The sequence below is a fragment of the Crocuta crocuta genome, unplaced genomic scaffold (assembly GCF_008692635.1).
Source record: "Crocuta crocuta isolate KB4526 unplaced genomic scaffold, BGI_CrCroc_1.0 scaffold55, whole genome shotgun sequence".
Classification (NCBI taxonomy): domain Eukaryota; kingdom Metazoa; phylum Chordata; class Mammalia; order Carnivora; family Hyaenidae; genus Crocuta; species Crocuta crocuta.
Window position 1 is genome coordinate 1138374 of NW_027530512.1, and position 23338 is coordinate 1161711.

At 41.8% G+C, this 23338-nt stretch overlaps 1 protein-coding gene across 2 annotated transcripts in view; it reads left to right on the top strand.

Moving 5' to 3' along the window:
- Window positions 1–23338, top strand: part of DCAF5 (DDB1 and CUL4 associated factor 5) — a 102240-nt gene that overhangs the window by 53922 nt on the left and 24980 nt on the right. For both annotated transcript variants that reach the window (XM_077767108.1, XM_077767109.1), the window contains exons 6-7: window positions 3337–3550; window positions 12185–12195. In XM_077767108.1, the coding sequence (XP_077623234.1) occupies window positions 3337–3550; window positions 12185–12195 (225 nt within the window). The remainder of the gene's footprint in view (window positions 1–3336; window positions 3551–12184; window positions 12196–23338) is intronic.

Below are 23338 nucleotides of genomic sequence, written 5' to 3' on the forward strand. Positions count from 1 at the left end.
CCCCCCGCCCCCCCCCCCCCAATTTCAAAATGGAACCATGTTTCTCAGAAGTGTGATTTGAAAGTCACATGCATCAGAATTAATGGAGGTTGTTAAATTCAGATTCCTGGGCCCACTTCCCAGATTGAATTAGAATAACTGGGGGTGGATCCTGAGAATCCACATTTTTTAAAGTCCCAGATGATTTCTCATGCATATTACACTTGGAACTGTAAACTACAGCATCTTTGACATTATCTTTATATCTCAACTGTGAGGGCAAACTGTTTCTAAGCTTTTTGTTCCTAATGAACTAGATCGTGCTTACTGTTCTGGTCAGAAGGAGCTGGCTGTAGAACCCCTGCTGAGAAATTACAGTGAACATAGCTCACTTTCTAGATTTCTGGTATCATTCCATCCTCTGGAAGGAATTTAATTTGATGCCCAAACATGAAGTATTCAGTTTCGGCAGCTGCTCTTTGGCACCCCCAAACACTCTAGGAGCAAGGGTCCTGCTTACCTACCCTCTGTGTGAGAGACAGGAGTTCCCTGCCCAGAAGTATGGGCAAGAGAGGTTAGTGACCTTCCTGGAACCCCACAAACAGACTGCTTGAGTGGCTAGATTGCAAATCTAGCTCAAGGAACCTGGGTGGGGCTAGGATGGGCCCGATGCCTGTCCTGGGCAGACTTCTGTAGGTCTGACTGGAATCAGCAGAGGAAGTTCCTGTGAACCTGATGGAAAGGGCGTTTGCTGGCCGCCTCAGCTTTCCTGTCAGGGATGCCTGAGCTGATGCAAACCCCTGCTGCTGTTTCTGTGGGGCCGGCCAAGTTTCTTTTTGTTGAGTCTTGTTTCCACGCCCCGCTCCTCTTCAGTTCTGCAGATGGTGGTTTATTTGTACACTCCGTGCAGATCTTGGATTGAAAGCCTCTCATTGTTTTTGAGCTCAGTGTTTAGATAACACCACATGCCTGTGGCAGCTAGGGCACCCTGTAAAGGAACTGCCTGGACTCTAACAGCCCCGTCATTCATTCTCTGTATGAGTGAGTGTGGCCTCTGTGTAGGACCATTATAAGAACGTTTGTCTACAGAGATGATTACTTGGGACCTGTAGGGGTACCAGGCTTCTCCTTGATATTTGGAGTTCAAGGACTGTCTCCTAAGTCTTTTCTCTCTTTTATTTCATTCCACTGATAAGAGGATTAAAGCCTGTTTTGCACCAGGCCTGTTTCTGTACTTAGGGCACGCCCCTCTCTAGTGAGAACACTGCTTTGGGAGACACAGGACTGATTGACCCTAGTCCGTTTTTGTGATCAGCTACGTTTGCATGTGGTTTCAAGGGCTCCTTTTCCCACGGGATATCTCCTTTCCTGTCCCTCTAATCTTCCCCAGAGTTCTTTCTTCACGCCAAAGAAAAAACAAAAAAAAAATGTTGTCTTCATTCAATATTAAATCTATTCTGGTAGCATATAGCTCTTTAAGTTTTCGCTTGGGAAACTGCCATTTTTTTTCCTTAAAAATGTTTCAGATAAATCTGCCAGGCTCTAATTTAGGTCTTTTGAGGCCCTTTCCAGCTCTGTGATTCCCTAGAATTTATAAACTTTTCCCCCCTCAAACTACTAGGATTATTTTCTTTCCAGGACAACAAAGTCTGTATGAGGCAAAACAAGTTAGTAGGTTTGATGTCACATGAATTTCTGCACCTCCCCCGATATATATACTTAACCTCACTTCCCTACCAGTAATTCAGTACTCCAAGAATTGAACCCAAAATACAAAAGAGAAGTTAGTTATAGGGTCAGTGGACAGTCTATCCCTTCATAATAAATAGTCTAGCTAATCAAGGATACTAACTACTGAAAAGATAAAGCACAGACACATATACACACCCTTTTTTACTTAGTACTGTGTAATTGTTAATGTTCATGGCCATCCTAGTTCACTGTAAAATTGAAAAGATCTTCTGAATCATCAAAAGAAATTAATTGGAACCATATTGTGTGACTTTTTTTTAATGTTAGGAATATTAGGAGACTGCAGAAGAATATTAGGTGAACCAGAACAGATCTCTCATTTGTGAAGCTAGATAAATGTATTAAGGTAATTATACACTTGTTGGGCATTGTAATGGAAAACAAGTCATCTTGGTTTTCTAATTGTCCTACTACTTACTGTGCATTTAAATTAAATTTTTTTGTTTAGGGGCACCCTGGTGGCTCAGTCAGTTAAGTGTCCAACTCTTGATTTTGGCCCAGGTCATGATCCCAGGGTTGTGGGATTGAGCCCCACATTGGTCTCCACCCTGAGTGTGGAACCTACTTACGATTCTCTCTCTCTCCTTCTGCCCTTCTGCCTTGCTCATGCTTCCCCTCTCTCTAAAATGAATGAATGAATGGTTGGTTTAGGGGTGCCTGGGTGGCTCAGTTGGTTAAGTGTCCGACTCTTGTTTCTGCTCAGGTCATGATCTTGCAGTTTGTGAATTCAACCCCATGTCAGGCACTGTGCTGACAGTGCAGAGCCTGCTTGGGATTCTCTCTCTCTCCCTCTCTCTCTTTCTCATTCAAAACTAAACATTTTTTTAATGTTTTATTTTTTATTGTTGGGGGGGGGAGCAGAGAGAGAGGGAGACAGGATTTGAAGCGGACTCTGCACTGATACACTGACAACAGACAGCCTGAGGTAGGGCTGGCCCTCATGAGTGGCAAGATCATGACCTGAGCCGAAGTCAGACACTTAACTGACTGATTCCCCCCCCCCCCCCCAAATAAACATTTTTTTAAAAACTTGTTTGGTATTCACTCTCTAGTTATGCCATATAGAATAAAAATTTTCTGTAAACAGATTAAAATTCAAAAATAAAAGGCTTAAGTAATAAAATGATTATTATTGAAAAAATATCCAGAATAAACAGTAAAGTATCTGTTTTTCTGCTGATGTGCTTTATATTTCTAAAACAAGGATATATATGTCCCTTAAATGGCATCCATGATTAGTGGACATGACTCCCCTCTCAGGGCCTTGACGAGTGTTATCTATTTGATTATGTAGTTAGCTCAGGCTAATGAAATAACTAATCATTTTAATACATCTCTTCTTTCATGACGCTTTTGTTATTTATTTCCTGTAAATTTACTGGTAATTCACCTTTTGGAGATCAAAAAGAGGAAATGACAGGTTCAGTAACTGGCATAGAATTGTTACCTTCTAGCCCAGTGCACAGAAATACCTTGCTGCCGAAATTCAGATGTAAAGCCTGACAGGAGATTTGGATGTACTTGGGGAAGAAGTAGATGCAGTGCATTTTGCAGAGTCTTGTCCAACGTGCCTCACAGCCGGTCCCTGTGCTCTCTGCCTTTCAGTTCTCTCCTGCGCTACGGTGGCAACCTGTCCCTCCAGAGCGCCATGAGCGTGCGGTTCAACAGCAACGGGACGCAGCTCCTGGCCCTGAGGCGTCGCCTGCCCCCTGTGCTCTACGACATCCACTCCCGCCTGCCTGTGTTCCAGTTCGACAATCAGGGCTACTTCAACTCTTGCACCATGAAAAGTTGCTGCTTTGCAGGGGATCGTGACCAGGTAGGCGCTCTCTGTCTCCTGCGTCCCACATTCATGCTTTCCTCCCAGACTGCTTTTTCTGTTCTTGTCTTTGTTTCTCTTTAGCATCATATCAAGTAGAAACAATTGAGGCAAAACAGTGTCTGGGGACATTCTACCCCAATAGTGAGTTTCTTCATCAGAGCTGCTGCTACCAGGTAATGTGAGGTACACACCGTGAACCAAGACTGGCCACGATATAGATCTGAGCAACCTAGCTTGGCCAGGTTTATGAACAGATTTTAAGGTTCTGAGAATGTGTCATTTCAAAAGGAGGGAGTCCATGGAAAATTAGCCAAAATAAGAGAGACTTTTTTGTGTGTATGTGTCAATAAAATGCAATGATGGATGAAATACCCTAAGTACCATCCAAGAGACATATATCCTGAAAGGCCCCTTGAGATGGCATCTTTTTCTTGGATGAGACAGGCTGAGCAGCTTTGTTTGAGAGGAAGCCAGATGCTGACTCCTTTTCTTTTTATTGCCAGCATCACAGCTGGGAAGGAGAACCCAAGCTGGGTCTGCAGCCTTTTCACAGTCTCACTGGGAATTGAGACACTGATGTTGACTTAGAGCTGGCAGTTTAAAGACATGCTCCACATCCTTGCACCTGTCTGTCTTGGCCATAGAGGCTCTGCAGTGCGTGTCAGCGAGGGCACCAGTTGGACTGGTCTCAGTAACCCGATTGGCTAAGGACAAACCTGGAGGCATTGATCAAATAAACAAATAGATTTTTGTTATCTTCTTAAACACAACAGATCTTAGGCTACTTCACATCTAGATTGGAAAAAGAGAGACCTTAGTCTCTTGCTAACGCTTAGTGTTCTCTTTGGGTTCACCAACCACGTAAAATTTTGACATAGAATTCTCATGTGCTGTACTCTCCTTTTTAGAGTTGACATAAAATAAACCATTCTTGGGGAACTTATGAATATTCTGCCCCCCCTCCCCCCTTTTTTGAGAGAGAGAGAGAGGGTGGGTGGGGCACAGAAGATCCAAGGAGAGCTCTGTGCTGACAGCAGAGAGCCCATTGTGGGGCTGGAACACACGAACTGTGAGACTTTTAAGTTGTCTAGACTAAGGATGTCCCTTTTATAAATAGGGGATATATATCTAACTCCAGAGTTTATATTGAAGGCAGTCTTAGGGCTTACCTCGCTGTGATCCACACTGGAAACCACTAGGTGTCCTCAGTTATATAAGTGAATGACTTCGTTTCTACATGCTGTTTGTTTCTTGGGTGGGAAGGAGCAGTTTCTAGACATGATCAGACTCACAACAGAACAGATCATTGTCTTCAGATTGGTTGATTTAGTTTCATTTAGCTGTGGAGATGACAACCAAGCCCCTCCCTCCATTTCTCCCTCCCTTTCTTCCTTCTTGCCTTCCTTCCTTGCTTTTAAGTTGACTTTCCATCTCTGTCAGTCTCTTAAGTGTGTGATCCTCATTTCAATGATCAGTAAAAAGCAGGCACTAAATGTAACGGTTTATTAGGCTTTATTACCAGAAACACAGGGCTGAGGGAAAGGTGAAGAGGTAAAGGAGAATAAATGTTGTTTTCTTTTAGCTCCTCTAATAGCAGCCAGAACCTGTCTGCATGGAGCTCTTCAAAGACCCAGAACATAGGCCTCTAGCCAATATATCTAGAACACCCAGACCATGGTTCCTTGACTTCTTTGGAGGAGAGTTCTTTTGTTTCATCATTTTACTTAGCTTTCTGTCTCTTGTTAGTTTTAAAGACTTGTTATGCTCTCTCTGCACCTGTGAGTGCTGCTGTACCCAAGAAGACTCTTTGACTGTCCAGGGCCTATCCTTTTAGAGAGTGTTTTTTGAATGATATCTCTTGGTCTCTCTTGTTGAGACCTTGGTTATTTTATTTTCCTACTCGTAGTGATATTTGGGACTCTCCACCATGTGTACTTTGGCTTGTTTCTTGAGGTAGCCCTGGAGAAGAAAACAGACAGACAAACGCACAGGGATCAGAGGCACACAGTCGCACAGACAAATCCAACAAACATGCAAACCGAGAGGGAAAACGAAAAAGTTAAGAGAAAAGATGGAGAAGGGAAGGCGAATAATAGAAAATAAAAAATACATAAAAAGGTCAAAAAGAAGAAAAGAAAAGAAAAAAAAAGAAAACCGACGGACAAAGAACAGTTTAAAGCATATAACTGGATTTCCCAGCTACAATTAAATAGCCGGGTGTATGCAGTGCTGGTTGAAGAGCATAGAGAAAGAGAGAAGACAGGGTGGGGATGAGGCAAAATTAGAAATAGAATGAGCAGGCAGAAGGGATAAGAAGCTTTTTTCAAAGAGCTAAAGGGTGGAATATGGTTGAATAGGTGAGAGAAGGATGCTGGGGTATCCAGAGAAACTATATAGACTGATTACTCTTGAGAGAAAGGGATGATAAGGTAGGTAGGTATAGAATTTACATCTACAGAATGGACTAAATGTGACTGTTTAAGCAAGCCGGTGACCAGAGTTAATCAGGTCAGTGTTCCAGAAAAAAAAAAAAGAAGAAGGAAGAGGGGGACATCTCTCTCTCTGATAGCAAGCCGGTGACCAGAGTTAATCAGGTCAGTGTTCCAGAAAAAAAAAAAAGGAGGAGGGCAGCTCTCTAGCAGGGATGGGCGTGGTGTGATCCAATGCGCCAGGCGGGAGTTCTACCTTGGCAGTTGTGGGGAGGAGAGTGGCGGCGCTCCAGTCCCTTCTTGAACCAAGCACTGCACCTCGCTTTTTTGGGTGTGTAAACTCCCCCTGCCGGGGGGCGCAGCCAAAGTGGGTCGCGCTCTTTAACCCAGGCCAGGCCTAGTTTCCAAATCCCACTGAAATTGCCATAGACACACCCTCTCAGGCAATCCCCTCAGGGCAATTCCAAGCCTCTTGCCTAGCCCTGGGGATGGAGCCAGAATCCCTGCTCCAGGTCGGGTTGGTGAGCAAGGATGGGGGTTTGCCTGGGGGACGCGCTGGCCCGCTGGAGAGCGGGAAACTGGTCCCTCTGTGTCTCATCACCCGAAACACGAACTTGCGGGCAAATCTCCCAGTTTTAAGCCCTTCGCCTTTCCTCTAGGGGTCCAGCCAAGCCAGGAGCGCTGAGGCCTGGTACGCGGGCGGCTCCTCCATGAGTCCAGCCAGCCAGGAGCACAAAGGGGCAGTGGCACACGGCTCCTCTAGGGGTCCAGCCAGCCAGGAGCACAATGGCGCGGTCGGCATGCAGCCTCTCTAGGGGTCCAGCCAGCCAGGAGCTCAAAGGAGCAGTTGGTGCGCGACCCCTCCCGGACAAGTTGGTGTGTGGGGACCTGGCATGCAGGGATTTGGCGCACACAGTCCTCTGTGCCTCAGGCGGAAGTTTTTCTGTTCCCCAGCGACAGGGACCCTGTCTTGAGTAGTTTCGGACTCTCTCTTTCCCCTCTCACTCCCTGCAGAGGGGGATCGCCCCCGTCCCTCTGAGTCTCTGATCCCGGCCCGATTTTATCTTCCCTAGTTCGCACTCATGTTAGAAGACTTTCTCAGTGGATTCTGTGTCCTTTTTCTCCCAATCTCTTGGGTTCTGTAAGGTTTCCTATGGCTTCAGTTCTTTCCCGTGTGAGATATGGGGGCGAGTGCAATCCACGGAGCTCCCTACTTCTCCGCCATCTTGCCCTCTCTCCCATAGTTCCTTGACTTCTGCACTATTGACAGTTTGGATGAATAATTCTTTGTATCGTGGGGCTCTGTTGTGCATTATAGGATAGTAGCATCCCGGGTCTGTCCCCACTAGATGCCAGTAATCTCTCCCCCAGCCATGCCCCAGACAACCAAAAATGTCTCCAGACATTGCCAGATGTCCTCTGGGAGAAAATTGCCCCGACTGAGAACCTCTGACCTAGATTATCATTACCCATTTTGCCCAGACACACTGGGATAGGTATTGCCGTAGGCAGAACCAGAGAAGGGATTTTGTGATTTTCCCGGTTATGTACATTAACAATATGTAGTTGTTTTGTCTTTAAGTTTATATATAATGATAGAAACATTGAATGGCTTTTGATTTTTTTTTTCTGTTCAGATTTGACTAATTTATTATGTGTGGTTTAAAAAAAATTACTTATTTAAGTAATCTCTAATTGGGCTCAAACTCCTGACCCTGAGATCAAGAGTCACATGCTCTTGTGACTGAGCCAGCCAGGCGTCCCTTATGTATGATTTGTTATCCTATGGGAAAAGTTCATGCATACTGTATCCTCTCTGACAAACCAGGTTGCTCTTTGATTGGGATGTGTGGTTTTCTGTGAAGGAGGATATGAAGTCATTGACTCTAACTTTGGATCCATTTCAGAGGTAAAGTCTTTCAAGGCTGTTCATGGTCCCCATATAGATTATCAGAGGTATGTAACCTAGGGAATAGGAAGTATAGAGATTTATGTTAGGCTATTTTGTTCACTCCTTGGGGATGAAGAAGTAAAATGTGGCTAATTCATCATTGTCTTGTCTCCAATACCTGAAAGCAGTGAGAGCACAATAAATATTTGTTGAAGCAAATCTTGAATACTTTGATCAGTGTGTGCTTTTTAGCTTTTGGGCCCTAAGGCTTTTCTAAGTGTAAATCAGAATTGATAAGTACCATTTTCCTGCTTAACTTCCAGGGGCTTTATGAGGATGAATTAAATAATAGGTTTTCAATGTGGCTAATCTCCTGAGCTGATACTTTCTAAGTGCTACACAGGAGGCCAAACTCATTGCTGGAACATGTCTCTCAGAGGTGGTTTATAGGCTCTGACTTTCCACACTTAGAGCTAAAGTAGCAGCTGCTACGGTTACAGTATGATACACAGGATTGACGTGTGTATTCTTTGACTAGTCCAGACAAGATCTTTTTTGCTGCTTTCAAATTCCAAAGCCTACCCTTTCCTTATATTGGTCTTTGTATGTGATGTTGCTCTTGTATACTTCGAGAATGCCCACAGCTGGAGGCTCTGTGCTCTGGAACTCTTCATGTAGTCATAGACTGGGTAACCATCCCAGGGAGGAATCTGAGAATTTCCATATTAGGAATGAACACGGTCAAGAAAGACATTAAGCGATCTATCTATCTGAAACAGTCTTCTGGCTTTTTATTATGGTGAAATTAGTCTTTCTACACAAATGGACTCAGATATTCTGCCAAAGAGCCTAAACTTTTAGACGATCATAGATTCACTAGCCTCAAAATGAAATTAATATCTCAAGACATTAGCCTCAGGGAACAGAGTGTGAAATAGGCTATGACTACTTCATGTCCCCCCTATGCTTATTGCCACCATTGTAGAGGATTCTAATTATAGAGCTATTAGAGATCATTTTGTAAAAACCCTCCTTTTACAGATGAGAAAACTGAGGCTCAGAGAGGCTGGGTACATAAGTCAAGACGTATATATGTGTGTAGCTGAGCCAGGACTAGAACCCAGATTTTTGAGTTCTCAGTAGAACTCATTTTCTTTTTAAGATTTTATTTTTAAATAATCTCTACACCCAAGGCGGGGCTCAAACTCCTAACTCTGAGATCAAGAATCACATTACAGCCATTTATACTATACAAAAAGATTACAACTTGATGCCAACAGAAGCAAGGCAAATATCAAACACGAGTGAGTTGGGTTAGAAGTAATCAGTAGGGGGTGGTGGTGACTGTGGCCAACTAGAAAGCCCACCCCATGTAAATATAAATGAATATAAATGAACCCCATCTAAATGAAGCTTTGACTTAGCTTCAGTCTATTGTTGCCATGAAGGCCTCTGTGTTTTTTTCCCAAGGGAAGCCAGAAATTAAGATTTTTAAGTCTCCCAACTCTTAAATGTACTGATACCTTATTGTATGGATAAATCTGTATCCCATTCCTATTCTGCATGAGAGCCACCAGTTTACAACCTCTGTGCTTCAGCAGGATGTTTTTCCCTCAAGGTTATTTTCTTGGTCTGTTACTAATTCATAGGTGAGTGGACACAAGGTCCTTTTTGCTATCTCCTCCTGAATCCTTCCTAACTTCATATCTCTCTCCCCATCCCCACACTTTAAAATAAAAAAGCAAATATTTATTGAGCATCTACTGTGTACCAGGAGCTGTGGTGGACACATGACTGCCCATAATAATCTCCTTGAGATTTTCATTTAAAGCCCTACATACAATTACTCTTCTCTTTTTGGCCAACAATACACAGTTTATTTCTTGTATAATTTTTTAATCATTTACGTTTTATGACTTCTGTCATCAGATAAGGTAGCATAAGTGACATCAGATTGGCTCAGTATCAACAGAAGCAATTAGCCTGGATATAGACTTGAATTTTTTTTTTCCCCTTAAATCAGCCCACCTTCTAGTCTTAAAGTGTAGTGAGGAATCGTGTAGTAAAACAGCACTCCTTCCTTTGGCAGCTGCCTGAACCTAAGGGCTCTCCTCCTTGCTGTCACCATCATATTTGGGATTTTTTGTTTTTTTTCCTTTTCTCCCTAAAGCCTGTCTGGGTACATTCTGTCTCCCAAGCTTCACACTCCCCTCTGCATACTCAGTGAGCCAGTCTCTTAGCAGCGTTAAAACAGAAGACCAATTTTCCACCTGCTAGCTCCTCTGGCACATACCCGTCAGGCGGCCGCACTCAGCTTTTGTCCCTTTACAATTCCTTAAATGGTGCTTGCCCTAGATTGTGAAAGTCCAGCAGAGCTCAGGCTTCTGAGAAGTAAGCCTTTCAGGCTAACAGGTATATGTGGCCTGGAAATGGACAATGTGGCAATTTTTTTAATGTATTTTAATTTTTTGAGAAAGAGTACAAGCAAGGAAGGGGCAGTGGGAGAGGAAAGGAGAGACTCTTAGGGAGGCTCCACACTCAGCATAGAGCCCAACGTGGGGCTTGATCCCACGACCGTGGAATCATGACCGGAGCTGAAATCGAGAGTCAGACATTCAACAGACTGAGCCACCTAGGTGCCCCCAAGGTGGCAATTTTTTAAATCTCCTTTTTGCTTTGGTCTTATCTAATGCCTCACCTAATAGTTCCTACCCCTTGTTGAAAATGGGAGAGGGAAGAAAATGGAAAGTATGATAAAGTTTTCTTAAAAGGGTTGAGCTTGGATTATCTGAGCACTGGGATCACTTACACAGGTCTTTCTTTTAAACTTGCTAGATGGCAAAGCCCCCAAAATCATGAGAATGAAATCATCCTAACTCATCCCCTGGAGAAAAGAGTTGACTTGTGCCTCGGGAGTCTGACAAAATGGCCTTGAATACATTGCCTGGCCTCAGACATTACATCATCACTAAACCTTTCCGTGTTGACATTATATGGGTATGATACAGGTGCAAGAATTCACCAGTAAGTGTGCTCCAGGCCAGCGAAGCACCCTGTAAAGTTATAACAACTTTGCTCTTTTTATAACTCTGTGCAGCCCTGATTAAGCTCACTGGGGGCATGACATGCCATATGTTCTCCTTTATCTGAAATAGAGGCACACTCTTGGGTTCCATCCTTTGACTTGCTTTGTGACTTGAGGTTAATATTTTCTTATCCTTGTCTTTGTTTTATATCTCATATGTTTTTAGCCCTTTAGCTTCTGAAGCCCTTTCATTTCATGTTGAATCCTCCCAGTGACAGGTTTTACCCCCATGAGAAGCTGAGGCCTAGAGTGTTTGAAATAGCAGATGTAATCAGTTGCAGAACCAGGACTAGACTGGTTCTTTTTTGTTTTTGCTTTTTTTTTTAAAGTTTATCTATGTATTTTTGAAAGAAAGAAAGAAAGAAAGCGAGCGAGCAAGTGAGCGAGCAGGGGAGGGGCAGAGAGAGAGAAGGAGAGATAGAAACTGAAGCAGGCTTTGCACTGTCAGCATGGAGCCCAACATGGGGCTTGAACCCACAAACTGTGAGAGCATGACCTGAGCTGAAACCAAGTGTCTGATGCTTAACCAACTGAGCCACCCAGAGGCCCCAGGACTAGACTGGCTCTTGCCTGTGATGCGCACTCTTCCTCATAGACATGCTGCCCCCTAGGTTCTTCAAAGCAAGTGTTGGTAGCGTCTTCCATGGGCTAATGAGGAAGTGGAATTCCTTGTATATATTATTTAGAAGACTTTATTTTATAAGGAGAAGGTAGCATGAAAATAACTCATTTATTAAGTCAGCCATTTGTAACTCTTTTTGAATTCTGAATCTCTTTGTAAACCTAAAAGCTATGAGTACTCATTTGAGGAAAATGTACGCATGCACATCATTTTGCATATAAAATTAGAGTTTGTGGAATTCCTGAAACTTAGAGGTTTCAAGGTGTTAGCAATCCTGGATTAAGATTTTACGCATGGATTAGGCCATCTTTTAGTCCATTTACTGAGGCAGTTTTAGAGCTTAGAAAGCTTAAAAGATTTTGGAGTGTATGCAGGCCTGTTAGATATTGTCTGGTTTATAACTGTTCAGCTAAGAAAGAACACTAGGTGTGTTGATGACACTTGTGGGGATGAGCACTGAGTGTTATGTGGAAACTAATTTGACAATAAACTATTTGTAAAAAAAAAAAAAAAAGAAAATAGAAATAAAAATATTAAATATAATTAAATACAAAGGTCTCCCAAACATATTGTTGGTTTAAATTAAAACAAGCAGAATAATGAGTATGTATTATCTCATTGTTTAAACNCTTTATTTTTTTTTAATGTTTATTTTTGACAGAGAGAGCAAGCAAGCATGAGCAGGGGGAGGGCAGAGAGGGGGGTGGGGGCTGAGGATCCGAAGCAGACTCTTTGCTGACAATAGTGAGCCCCATGTGGGGCTCAAACTCACAAACTGTGAGATCATGACCTGCGCTGATGCTTACCCAATTGAGCCACCCTGGTGCCCCTAAAGAAATTCTTTAAAAATGTATTTTATTTTATTTTTATTTTTTATTTTAGAGAGAGAGGGAGCACAAGAGTGGGAGAGGGGCAGAGGGAGAGAGAGAGAGAGTCCCAAGCAGCCTGCAGCTCAGCATGGAGCCCGAAGCAGGTTTGATCCCACAACCCTGGGATCATGACCTGATCCAAAGTTGGACACTCAACTGACTGAACCACTTAGGCACCCCACAGTTCTCCTTTAATGCATAATTCCTGGCTTGGAGACTGGGCTCTATTAGGAAATTGCTGGCAGGTTCATGAAGGAAACAGTATCTCCTCCTTAGAGATTTTACTCTCAGTACTTCTGCCTCCTTTTTGGGGATTTTTAAACTTTGGGGAAAAAGAAGAGTGACGTTTCTTCATCTGAGTGGTTGGAGACCCTTGCTTGAATGGAGTATAAATATTTCTATGCAGAATGAAATGAGTGATGCCATCTCTCTACTTTCCAGACCCCACATACAAAAACAAGCCCACAGAGGAGAGATTAGTGCTGAAGACCATTGGGTTGATTGCCTAGGTTTCCAAAAGAGTTTTGCCAAATAAATATTCATCTTTAAGTAATGCAGGCTACTTTGTTATGAACAGCTGTTGGAGATTTAGAGCATTTTTAAATTTCTTTCCTACTGATTATTTGACTATTATTGGCTGTCTTTATGGAACCTTTCTTTATTAATAGAATTTTTCCTACTTAGAACCCATAAAGGTTAGTTATTTTAATAAACCAAAGAATTCCAGGAGCCTAATGGAGCCAAAATGGCAAATGATACAAAGAAGCAAGAATCATGTAACTTTACATGCAAAAAACAGTGGTAATATGGGGCATCTGGGTGGCTCAGTTGGTTAAGCATCCAACTTTGGCTCAGGTCATGATTTATGGGTTTGAACCTGAGTCAGGCTCTGTACTGACAGCTCAGAGCCTGGAGCCTACTTCAGATTCTGTGTCTCCCTCTTTCTCTTCCCCTTCCCCACTAGTGCTCTGTCTCTCTCTCTCTCTCTCTCAAAAATAAACAAGCATTAAGAAGAAGATGTATTCCAATTCAACAATGAAATTTTTCAAAAATAGTGATCATCTTATGGGTATGTATATTTGTATTCTTTTGTGGGAGCCAATGGAATTTTATTTCTACCACAAAGTAAATCTATGGCTTTGGCCATTTCCAAAGCAAAATTTCCCTGATTGCCTTTTTTTTTAAGGTAACTTTATTTTTTTTAACTTTATTTTTTTAGTGGTTATTTATTTTTGAGAGAGAGAGAGAGAGAGTGTGTGTGTGTGTGCAATCAGAGGAGGGGCAGAGAGGGAGTCACAGAATTCAAAACAGGGTCCAGGCTCTGAGCTGTCAACACAGAGCCCGATGCGAGGCCCAAACACAAACCGTGAGATCATGACCTGAGCCAAAGTCAGATGCTTAACCAACTGAGCCACCCAGGTGCCCCCCCCCCTTTTTTTTTTTACCTTTTTAATGTTTTTGTTTGTTTTTGAGAGAGGGAGCGGGTGCGTGAGTAGGGTAGGGGCAGAGAGTGAGGGAGACAGGATCCAGAGCTGGCTCTGTGCTGACAGCAGAGAGAGCCCCACATGGGGCTTGAACCCACGAACCATGAGATCATGATCTGAGCTGAATGCATGCTTAACCAAGTGAGTCACCCAGGCGCCTCTCCCTGATTGCTTTGGGTGACGTTTGTGGAAGGTACTGGGTATGCATGATATAAATATTATATACCAATGGCAAACCTTTTACTGGAGATAGTCTTCTAGAGAGCACATCACAAAATTGTTCAATCACATTTTTATTCCTTTCTGACAAAAGGTCAGGGAGAAATAAGAGTTGTGTTTCATTTAAATAGTAGTCTCTCTGCTATTACTAATCTAGGCTAGAGAGCCATCTGGTTTTTCTGTCACAGTCAATACAGTTAATTAGGCAGACATGCCATTTTTTGGAGTCTAATTAATCAATTACTTTGGAAAGAGCCTTGGAAAGAACTGTGTGAGTTGATCAGTACTCAATGAATAATAACTGATTGATATGTTTCCTTCTTTATCAACAGATGTTGAGAATATCAAGTGCTGTGCAAATACACAGGCACACACACATATATCCACTTAGAGAGAAATTGAGCAGAAAGATTTCTCTTAGCAAAAGGCCTCTTAAGACATTTATTGGGTTATTCTTGGAGTGTATCCCTCCTGCCATCTACTTCTTTTTAATGTGGATTTTGGGTAGGAAGAAGGAGACAGTTTTTATTTATATCTATGTTTCTATACCCAGTGAGGCTTTAGAATATTGATGGTAGGGTGTTATCTCTAATGTGTTTAAGTAAAGGTATTACGAAGAGAAAAATAGTTGCTTTGCTTGAAGATGGCTAATAAATTTGCATTTTTGTTTTGTTTTTTCCAAGAAGCTTCTATTTAGTAAGCAGGGTTTTTTTTTTTTTTTTTAATGTATGTTTATTTTTGAGAGAGCAGGGAAAGAGAGAGAGGGAGACAGAATCAGAAGCAGGCTCCAGGCTCTCAGCTGTCAGCACAGAGCCTGATGCACGGCTTGAACTCACGAACCATGAGATCATGGCCTGAGCTGAGGTCGGATGCTGAACTGACTGAGCCACCCAGGCACCCCCGGTTAGCAGTTTTGCTGTGGCCTGCAGTCAAGGCCATGTTTCGATCCCTCTTTGAATCTTCAGGCTTTTAAAAATGTCTTGCACCTTGGGTGACTCCACAAAGGCAGTCTCTATATTTAGAGGCCTGGGTCTCTGGGTAATCAGCTAGCAAATTGCCTTTGCAAATAGGAAAAGGCCTTTCTCAGAGCTTGTGTAACTTGAGAATGCTAAGAGAGGAAGAAAGGGGCAGGAATTCCTGGAGGGAATGCTGGGAATGACAGCAGCCTAGGGTAGGGTTAGGTGAATGGATTGACAAGGATATGTTTTCTATAAAGGTCAATGGATTGAAAAGAATATGTGGAAAAAAAAAAAAAATATGTGGGCAAATGAGACACTGACAGAGTACGAATGTGGCAATTTTTTTTCTGGTTGATGGTGGTGCTTCCTTCTTGAAATCTATTGAGAAGAGCAATTGTTATGTCTGTCTGTTTGAACCAGCTAATAGCTCCATACTGATGGTGGATTAGATAAAATGCACTGGCCTCACATTAACTCTACTTAGAACGACTAGGCTACTTCAAGGTCAGTAAGTAGGCTGTCCTCTTGGGCTACAGAACAAATGAACAGTGAGACGGGTCAGAGTGTGGCCGGCCTTTAACCTTTATGGCCTGCTGGGAAGGATTATGGATGATGTGGATCTGTAAGTTGTGTAACTTATGCTTATTTTTGTACTGATATCACCCATCTTACAAAGCCAAATTAAAATTAAGTATGTCTCCCATTCTCTGATCTGAAGTAGCCTGCAGGTCTCCCCTCCCCAACTCCCCCACCACCACAATCTAGAGCATTTTGGGAAATGGGGCTTTAATTGCCTAGTTAATGGACTATCTAAAATATTTTTTCTCCTTCTTTGGAGCCCTGCCCTATTCATCTCAGCTAGGATATAAAGTAAAAGACCCATATGAATTGAGTTTTTAATATGTCCTTTACCCCTCACTGTTTGGAATAAAGTCAAAGAAAAGACCTAAAAGAAGGTAATGAATTCTTCATATTCATGTCCCCACTTGGCCACACACTTAATAGCACCTTATTTAGTTTTTGCTTTTTTAAAACTGAACAGTAATCGTTTATATTTTTTCATGGTGGTGTTTTAAATGTGAATATTGTTTGTGAAGTCCTCCATTACAAAAGGGAGTAAAAATGTTAAACGTAGGAATTCGGGCAACCATTTTTTAATGATGTTTCTTACCTATTTTATCTATTTTTATTTATTTTTTAATGATTATTCTTTTAATGTTTGTTTATTTTTGAGAGAGACAGAGTATGAACAGGGGAGGGCAGAGAGAGAGGGAGACACAGAATGTGAAGCAGGTTCCAGGCTCTGAGCTGTCAGCACATAGCCCAATGAGAGGCTCAAACTCAGGCACCATTAGATCATGATCCAAGCCGAAGTTGGATGCTCAACCAGCTGAGCCACCCAGGCGCCCATATAGCTTATCTATTTTTAAAGGGTTATCTGCTGCTGAACCTTTCTGTTGTTTAGGCAAGAAGCCTTTACTCTGGGTCAGCTTCAGATTCAACACCAGATTCCCTGGGTAAGAATAGCAGATACTGTTTGAAATTAGATATCAAGATAAAAAGGAAAAGAAAGAGAAGAGAAACCTGTACCTTCAGTTTCACCACTTGAGACGAAGTTCAGTTTTCTGGTTAATTCAAATAATTATTGTGTTTCTAAATTTGGATGTAATTATGCACTTTGGGGTTCTTTTGGTACTGATTAGTGTTGTTACTATTTGGTCTTTGGTTTCTTGCTCATTTTTCCTTACATCCCACAGCAAATATTGAAATATTTGTGAGAAGGCCAGTCAAGACCCACAGTGCCCCATTTGTCCTCTTGAGGACTCTCTGTTAACAGGGACTTGGTGGAGGCTCCAATCCAACTCTCAGGGGAGGTGGGCCCTTCCAACACGTCTTTAGAAGAGGGGAACGCTTCCAACTGCACTGATGATGTTAAATGTATCTCTGTACTCAGCCCACTTGAAATAATCTGTATTTCTGTAAGACTTAAAAGAAAAAAAAAAAAAGAAAAAGAAGAGCTCTTTTGGCTACTGTATGTTTGAAGTTAGTTCAGAACTCCATCCCCTCTCCTGGAGTACTCCTCTCCCAGATACTCATATAACTTGCTCTCTCATTTCCTTCAGAGCTCTGCTCAAAATGCCATGTTATCAGAGAGGCCTTCTGTGACCACTGTATACAAAACAGAAATAATCAGCCCCTAGTTCTCCCTCCCTATATGTCCTGACCTCCTGTTCAATTTTTCTTTTTTTTAATAACTTGATTTTTATTTATTTATTTTTAACTTTTTAAATATTTCATTTGTTTTTGAGAGACAGAGCATGAGTGGGGGAGAGGCAGAGAGAGAGGGAGACACAGACTCCGAAGCAGGCTCCAGGCTCTGAGCCATCAGCACAGAGCCCAGTGTGAGGCTCGAACCCACAAACTGTGAGATCATGACCTGAGCTGGAGTCTCTCAGTTAACCAACTGAGCCACTCCAGCGCCCCTAATTTTTCTTTATAACACTTACCACCATCAGATACATATATATATGGGCATGCATACATACATATATATATATATCCACACATATACATATATATACACATAATACATATGTTCTTAACTTTTTGTCCTCTACCCATTGTCCTCTAACATGCGTATATCATTTTTTCTGTCCCTATCCAATAAAATGTAGGTTTCACGAGGGCAGGGACAGCATCTTTTTTGATCAGTTCTGTATTTCTGTCATTGGAACAGTGTCCAACACATAGTAGACATTGGATAAATATTTGTTTAATGAATAAAGGATGAACTCATTTTTATTTCAGTCTCCCACAGTCAGCAGTATCCCAGGCAGCCAGTTTTTAATGTTGGAAGGGGCCCAGCAGACAACCATGAAATGCCATAAATGAATTCCAGGGCAGTTTTGTGATTCCAGTGTGTGAACACTTAAACGGTCTGACTAGACGGCAGTGGGTCAAGACCCCCGCCTTGGAAATCATCCCAAGCTGTTCCCTTGTGATGGTTCCAAGAGGAAGAGAGGGTCAGGAGTTGCCCTTATCCCTAAGGGGAAGCCTGTGCATTGTATGCATTTTCTACATATTTTAGGAGCTGTCATATTAAATCCAAGAGGCCTGTAACTCTGTGGGAGTTTTCTTCCTTCTAAGGCAGTCTTCTGAGTCAGCATTCTGTCTTTTACCTTCTCGTAGCTTTCCCTCTGAATAGCTGAACAAATAGGCAAGCACTGATCCTTCACTAGGAAATGGTAAACCTCTGATAAGCCCAGCCTTGTCTCACTTTTTTCCCCACTTTTTCTTAATATTTGTTGTTTGTTTGTTTGTTTGTTTAGTTTGGAAAAGGTAGCAGTTGAGGGGAGGCCAGGGAGCAGGATTCTATAAAGTCTTATAGCCTCTTTTAAACATAGAGCATGGAATGAGATATTGACTAATAAATAAACTTTATATCCTATGTATATACAAATAATTATTGGATAGTTCTTTTATGTTCTGTCTCCCCATGTGTCTTATTTGGGGTTCCAGTTTCAGGTGTACATAATGTATTTGGAAATGTGAGAAATACTAGTGGACTGGAGAAGTAAGATAGGGAAGGACTAGTAGTTTAGTGAGTCAGCTACAACTGTGGGCAGTTGGGAGTTTAATCCTGAGGGGAGAGTGTATTGAACATATACTTGAGCGTTATTTCACCTGGGAGCAAGGAAGCTGGAATATTGATACACCAGCTCTCATCAGTCACTGACTGAGTGCTGCTTCCAAGCAGTGTTCGTTCACCAGAGCAGCCCGTAGCCTTCTAGGCTTTGGCATAGATACGAGCGGTTGAAGATCAGGAGAGTATATGAAGCAACAGGGCCTGAGGGATATGAACAGGGCATCAAGGATTGAGCCATGCCTGTTACTTCCTGTTACTGTGGAAACAGCATCTATTGCTTTACCTTTGCTCCTTCCTTTCGCCTTTTCACATCTTTACCCAAGGCCAGCTCAATGCTCACATCTATCTTGCTTTGCCTCCTGTGAACATCAGGCATCTTATTTCTCGTAATGGCACCTCGTGATTTCTGTTTCGTGGTATGATGGTCAAGTACCTACATGTATATTATCTACCTCATTTAAGCTTCTTGGGAACCCAGGTATTACCTTACATATCTGTGTAAGCCGCAGAGTATCTGGCACATAAGTGCTTCATTAGTATGTAATCAATGAATTTTCACCTCTAACTAGTAGGTGGTTTTGCGAACAGGCTTGAGAGGAAAGCCCTTGGGCTACTGAACTCCCGCTTCCTAACTTTAACAAGGAGAATGTCATAAACTACAGGGAGTTACTGGATAAATCCTAAAGTCCAGGCAACAAGGATTCATTTTTTCTTGTTGTTTTAAGGAAACTTTTTTTAAGTGTATACTTTAGCACTGTTAGGTACATGCACATCATTGTGTAACCATCTCCACCTTCCATCTCCAGAGGTTTTTTTTATCTTCGCAAACTTACACTCCATACCCATTAAACAGCAGCTTCCCACTCCTCCTTCCCGCTAGTCCTTGGAAATTACCATTCTGCTTTCTGTCTCAATGAATCTGATAAGTGGAATTTTTTTCCCCCTTTGGAGAAATGTCTGTTCAACTCCTTTGCACATTTTTATTTTATTTACTTACTTATTTATTTTTTAAATGTTTTATTTATTTCTGAGAGAGAGAGAGAGAGAGAGAGAGGGAGAGACAGCATGAGCAGGGGAGGATCAGAGAGAGAGGGAGACACAGAATCTGAAACAGGCTCCAGGCTCTGAGCTAGCTGTCAGCACAGAGCCCGATGTGGGGCTCGAACCCACGAACCACGAGATCATGACCTGAGCAGAAGCTGGACGCTCAACTGACTGAGCCACCCAGGCGCTCCCTTTGCCCATTTTTAAAATCAAGTTGTTTTTGATGTTGTTAAGGAAACTTTTTAATTTAAGTCTTCTAGGATTAGTTTTTGGGTGTCCTTGTCTTAAGCATAATTATGTAATGACTTGTCAAGTAACCATGAATCAGCAGCTTAGGGACTTTAGCTCTGATCTGATTTCCGCCATTCTTTCCAGAGTAATCATAGAATTTTAGAATTAAATTAGCTTCAGAGTGCGTCTTAGTCTGTTATGGCTGGTATAACAAAACAGCACAGACTGGGTGGTCTAAGATCAGGGTCGAAGACCAGCATGGGTTCTGGTGAAGGCCCTCTTCTGGGTTGCAGACTGTGGACTTCTCTGTGTGTCCTCACACAGTGGAAGGCAGCTGGGGACATCTGTTGGGTCTATATTAAGAGTGCTAATTCTGTTCATGAAGGGTCTTCATGATCTGATCACCTTCCAAAGGCCCCACCTCCTGATACCATCACATTGGGCATTAGGATTATAATATGAGAATTTGGTGGGGAACACAGACATTCAGACAATAACAGAGCAACCAGATGAGGAAACTGGACCCATTTCTTTTTCCATTGTGCCCTGGGCTACATGACATAGCCCCTGTGAGTAGCATTTTCTTTATCTTTAAACATGCCTTTCTTTGCCTCCTTTCTTGTATCCCTACAAGTATTTTGAAGACTGCTGAATTGATTTTTAGTTATTGTAAAGTATTTACATTAGACATGAGGCTGTGTGTATGTTGAACTTAACAGTTTTTAGAATTGTTCACACTGTCATTTTTAAGTAAGAAGTTTTCTTTAGAAAACTATAGGCCTTTCTTTTTCTAGGGAGATAAGGAGATGAGACCAAAAGGCAGGAAGTAATGCTGACTTCAACTTAAAGTGATACACTTCTGTTAATCTTTGCAAATAAATAAGCAGTCAGGTTTGCTGACTTGTTGCTGTTCGGCAATGTTAGACAATGCTTTTATAAGTCCTAATCAGAATCAGTCTGGTTCAGTGTCCTATCTGAGATCAAGTAGTTTGGAGCTGCCACATAAAAGGGGATTACTTATGCCCCTGGCACTAATTCATGGCTGCATTGGCGATGGCTTCCTGTTCAAAGGTGTCAGTTGGCAGCAGGGAAGTTTAGGATGCTTACCCTTACAAAAAAAAGATCTCTGGGCAGCTCCTGATTTTTATTTCTCCATTAAAAGTTTTTTTTTAATTGTGATAAAATATATATAACAAAGCAATCAGTGTGGAAACTGTATGGAGACTCCTTAAAAAACTAAAACTCCAATTACCATATGATCTCATAATTCCACCACTGAGTGTTTGCTCAAGGAAAGTGAAAAAATATATGCACCCCTGTTTATTGCAGCAACATTTACAATAGCCAAGCTACAGAAGCAACCCAAGTGTACATTGGTAGACAAATGGATTAAAAAGGTGTGTGTGTGCACGCACGTGTGATAGAATGAGACCTTGCCATTTGCAACAATGTGGATGGACCTAGAGGGTATTATGTTAAGTGAACTAAGTCAGACAGAGGCAGACAAATATCATATGGTTTTATTTATATGTGTAATCTGAAAACCAAAATAAACAAAAACCAGAAACAGATTCATAAATACAGAAAACAAACTGGTGGTTGCCAGGGAGAGGCGCAAACTTCCAGTTTTAAAGTAAGTAAGTCACAGAGATGAAAAGTATGCCATAGGGAATATAGTCAATAATATTTTGATGGTTTACAGTGACAGATGGTGACTACACTTATCATGATGAGCACTGAGTAATGTGTAGAATTGTCAAATCACTGTTGTACACCTGAAACTAATATAATATTGTATGTCAACTATGCTTCATAATACAAATTTTATATATGTGTATATATATATGTACACACACATACATATGCACATAACATAAAACTCTCCATTAGAATCATTTTTAAGGGTACAATTCTGTGGCATTAATTACATTCACCTTAATGTGTAGCCATCACCACTACCCATTTCCAGAACTTGTTCATCCCAAACTGAAACTCCATACCCATTAAACACAGCTGTTCTTTCTTCCCTCCCCCTAGTCCTTGGCAACTACCATTCTACATTCTATCTCTATGAATTTGACTACCTCATAAGTTGAACCATGCACTATTTGTCTTTTTGTGTGTTGCTTATTTCACTTAGCATAATGCCTTCAAGATTCATCCATGTTGTAGCATGTATCAGGATTTCCTTTTCACTGCTGAATAATAGTCCATTATATGTGTTTACCACATTTTATTCATCCAGTCATCCACTGATGGGCATTTATATTGTCTCCACATTTTGACTATCCTAAGCATTCTTCTGTGAACATTGGTGTACAAATAGCTTAAGTTCCTACTTTCAAGTCTTTGCTGTATACCTAGAAGTGGAGTTGTTGCGTCACATGGCAGTTCTATGACGAACTTTCTGAGGAACCTCCATACTGTGTTCCATAGTGACTGCACCATTAGATATTCCCACCATCAATGCACAGGTTTCCAGTTTCACCACATCCTTGCCAACACCTGTTTTCTGGGGATTTTTGGTAACAGCCATCCCGATGGCTGTGAGGTGGTAGGTATCTCATTGTGGTTTTGATTTTCATTTCCCTAATCATTAGTGAGGCTGAAATTCTTTTCATGTGCTCCTTAGGCATTTATATATTTTCTTTGGAGAAATGTCTGTTCTAGTCCTTTGCCCATTTTTGAATTAGGTTGTTTGGTTGTGGCTGAATTTTATCCAATGAGCCTTTTAATTGGCAAATAATTTTTTAAAAAATCTTTGTTGATTTTTGAGAGAGAGAGAGAGACAGTGCGATCAGGGGAGGAACAGAGAGAGAGAGGGAGACACAGAATCCGAAGCAGGCTCCAGGCTCTGAGCTGTCAGCACTGAACCCGACACGGGGTACAAACCCATGAACAATAAGTACATGATCTGAGCCTGAGTTGGATGGTTAACTGACTGAGCCACCCAGGTGCCCCTAATTGGCAAATATTTTAAAGAGGGTGTTTGCTGCATGATGCCTTATGAATATATGACCATTTGTCTTGTTTATTTTATTTCTTGGGGCACCTGGGTGGCTCAGCCAGTTGAGCATCCAACTCTTGATCTCGGTTCAGGTCACGATCTCATGGTTTGTGATACCGAGCCCCACATCAGTGCAGAACCTGCTTGGGACTTTCTCTCTCTCCATCTCCCTGGCTCATAATCTGCCGCCCCCCCCCCATAAATAAACTTACAAAGAAAATATTTTAAGAAAATCTTTGTACAGATAGATAGATATATGTCAATATATAAATAATAAATATATATATATATATTTTTTT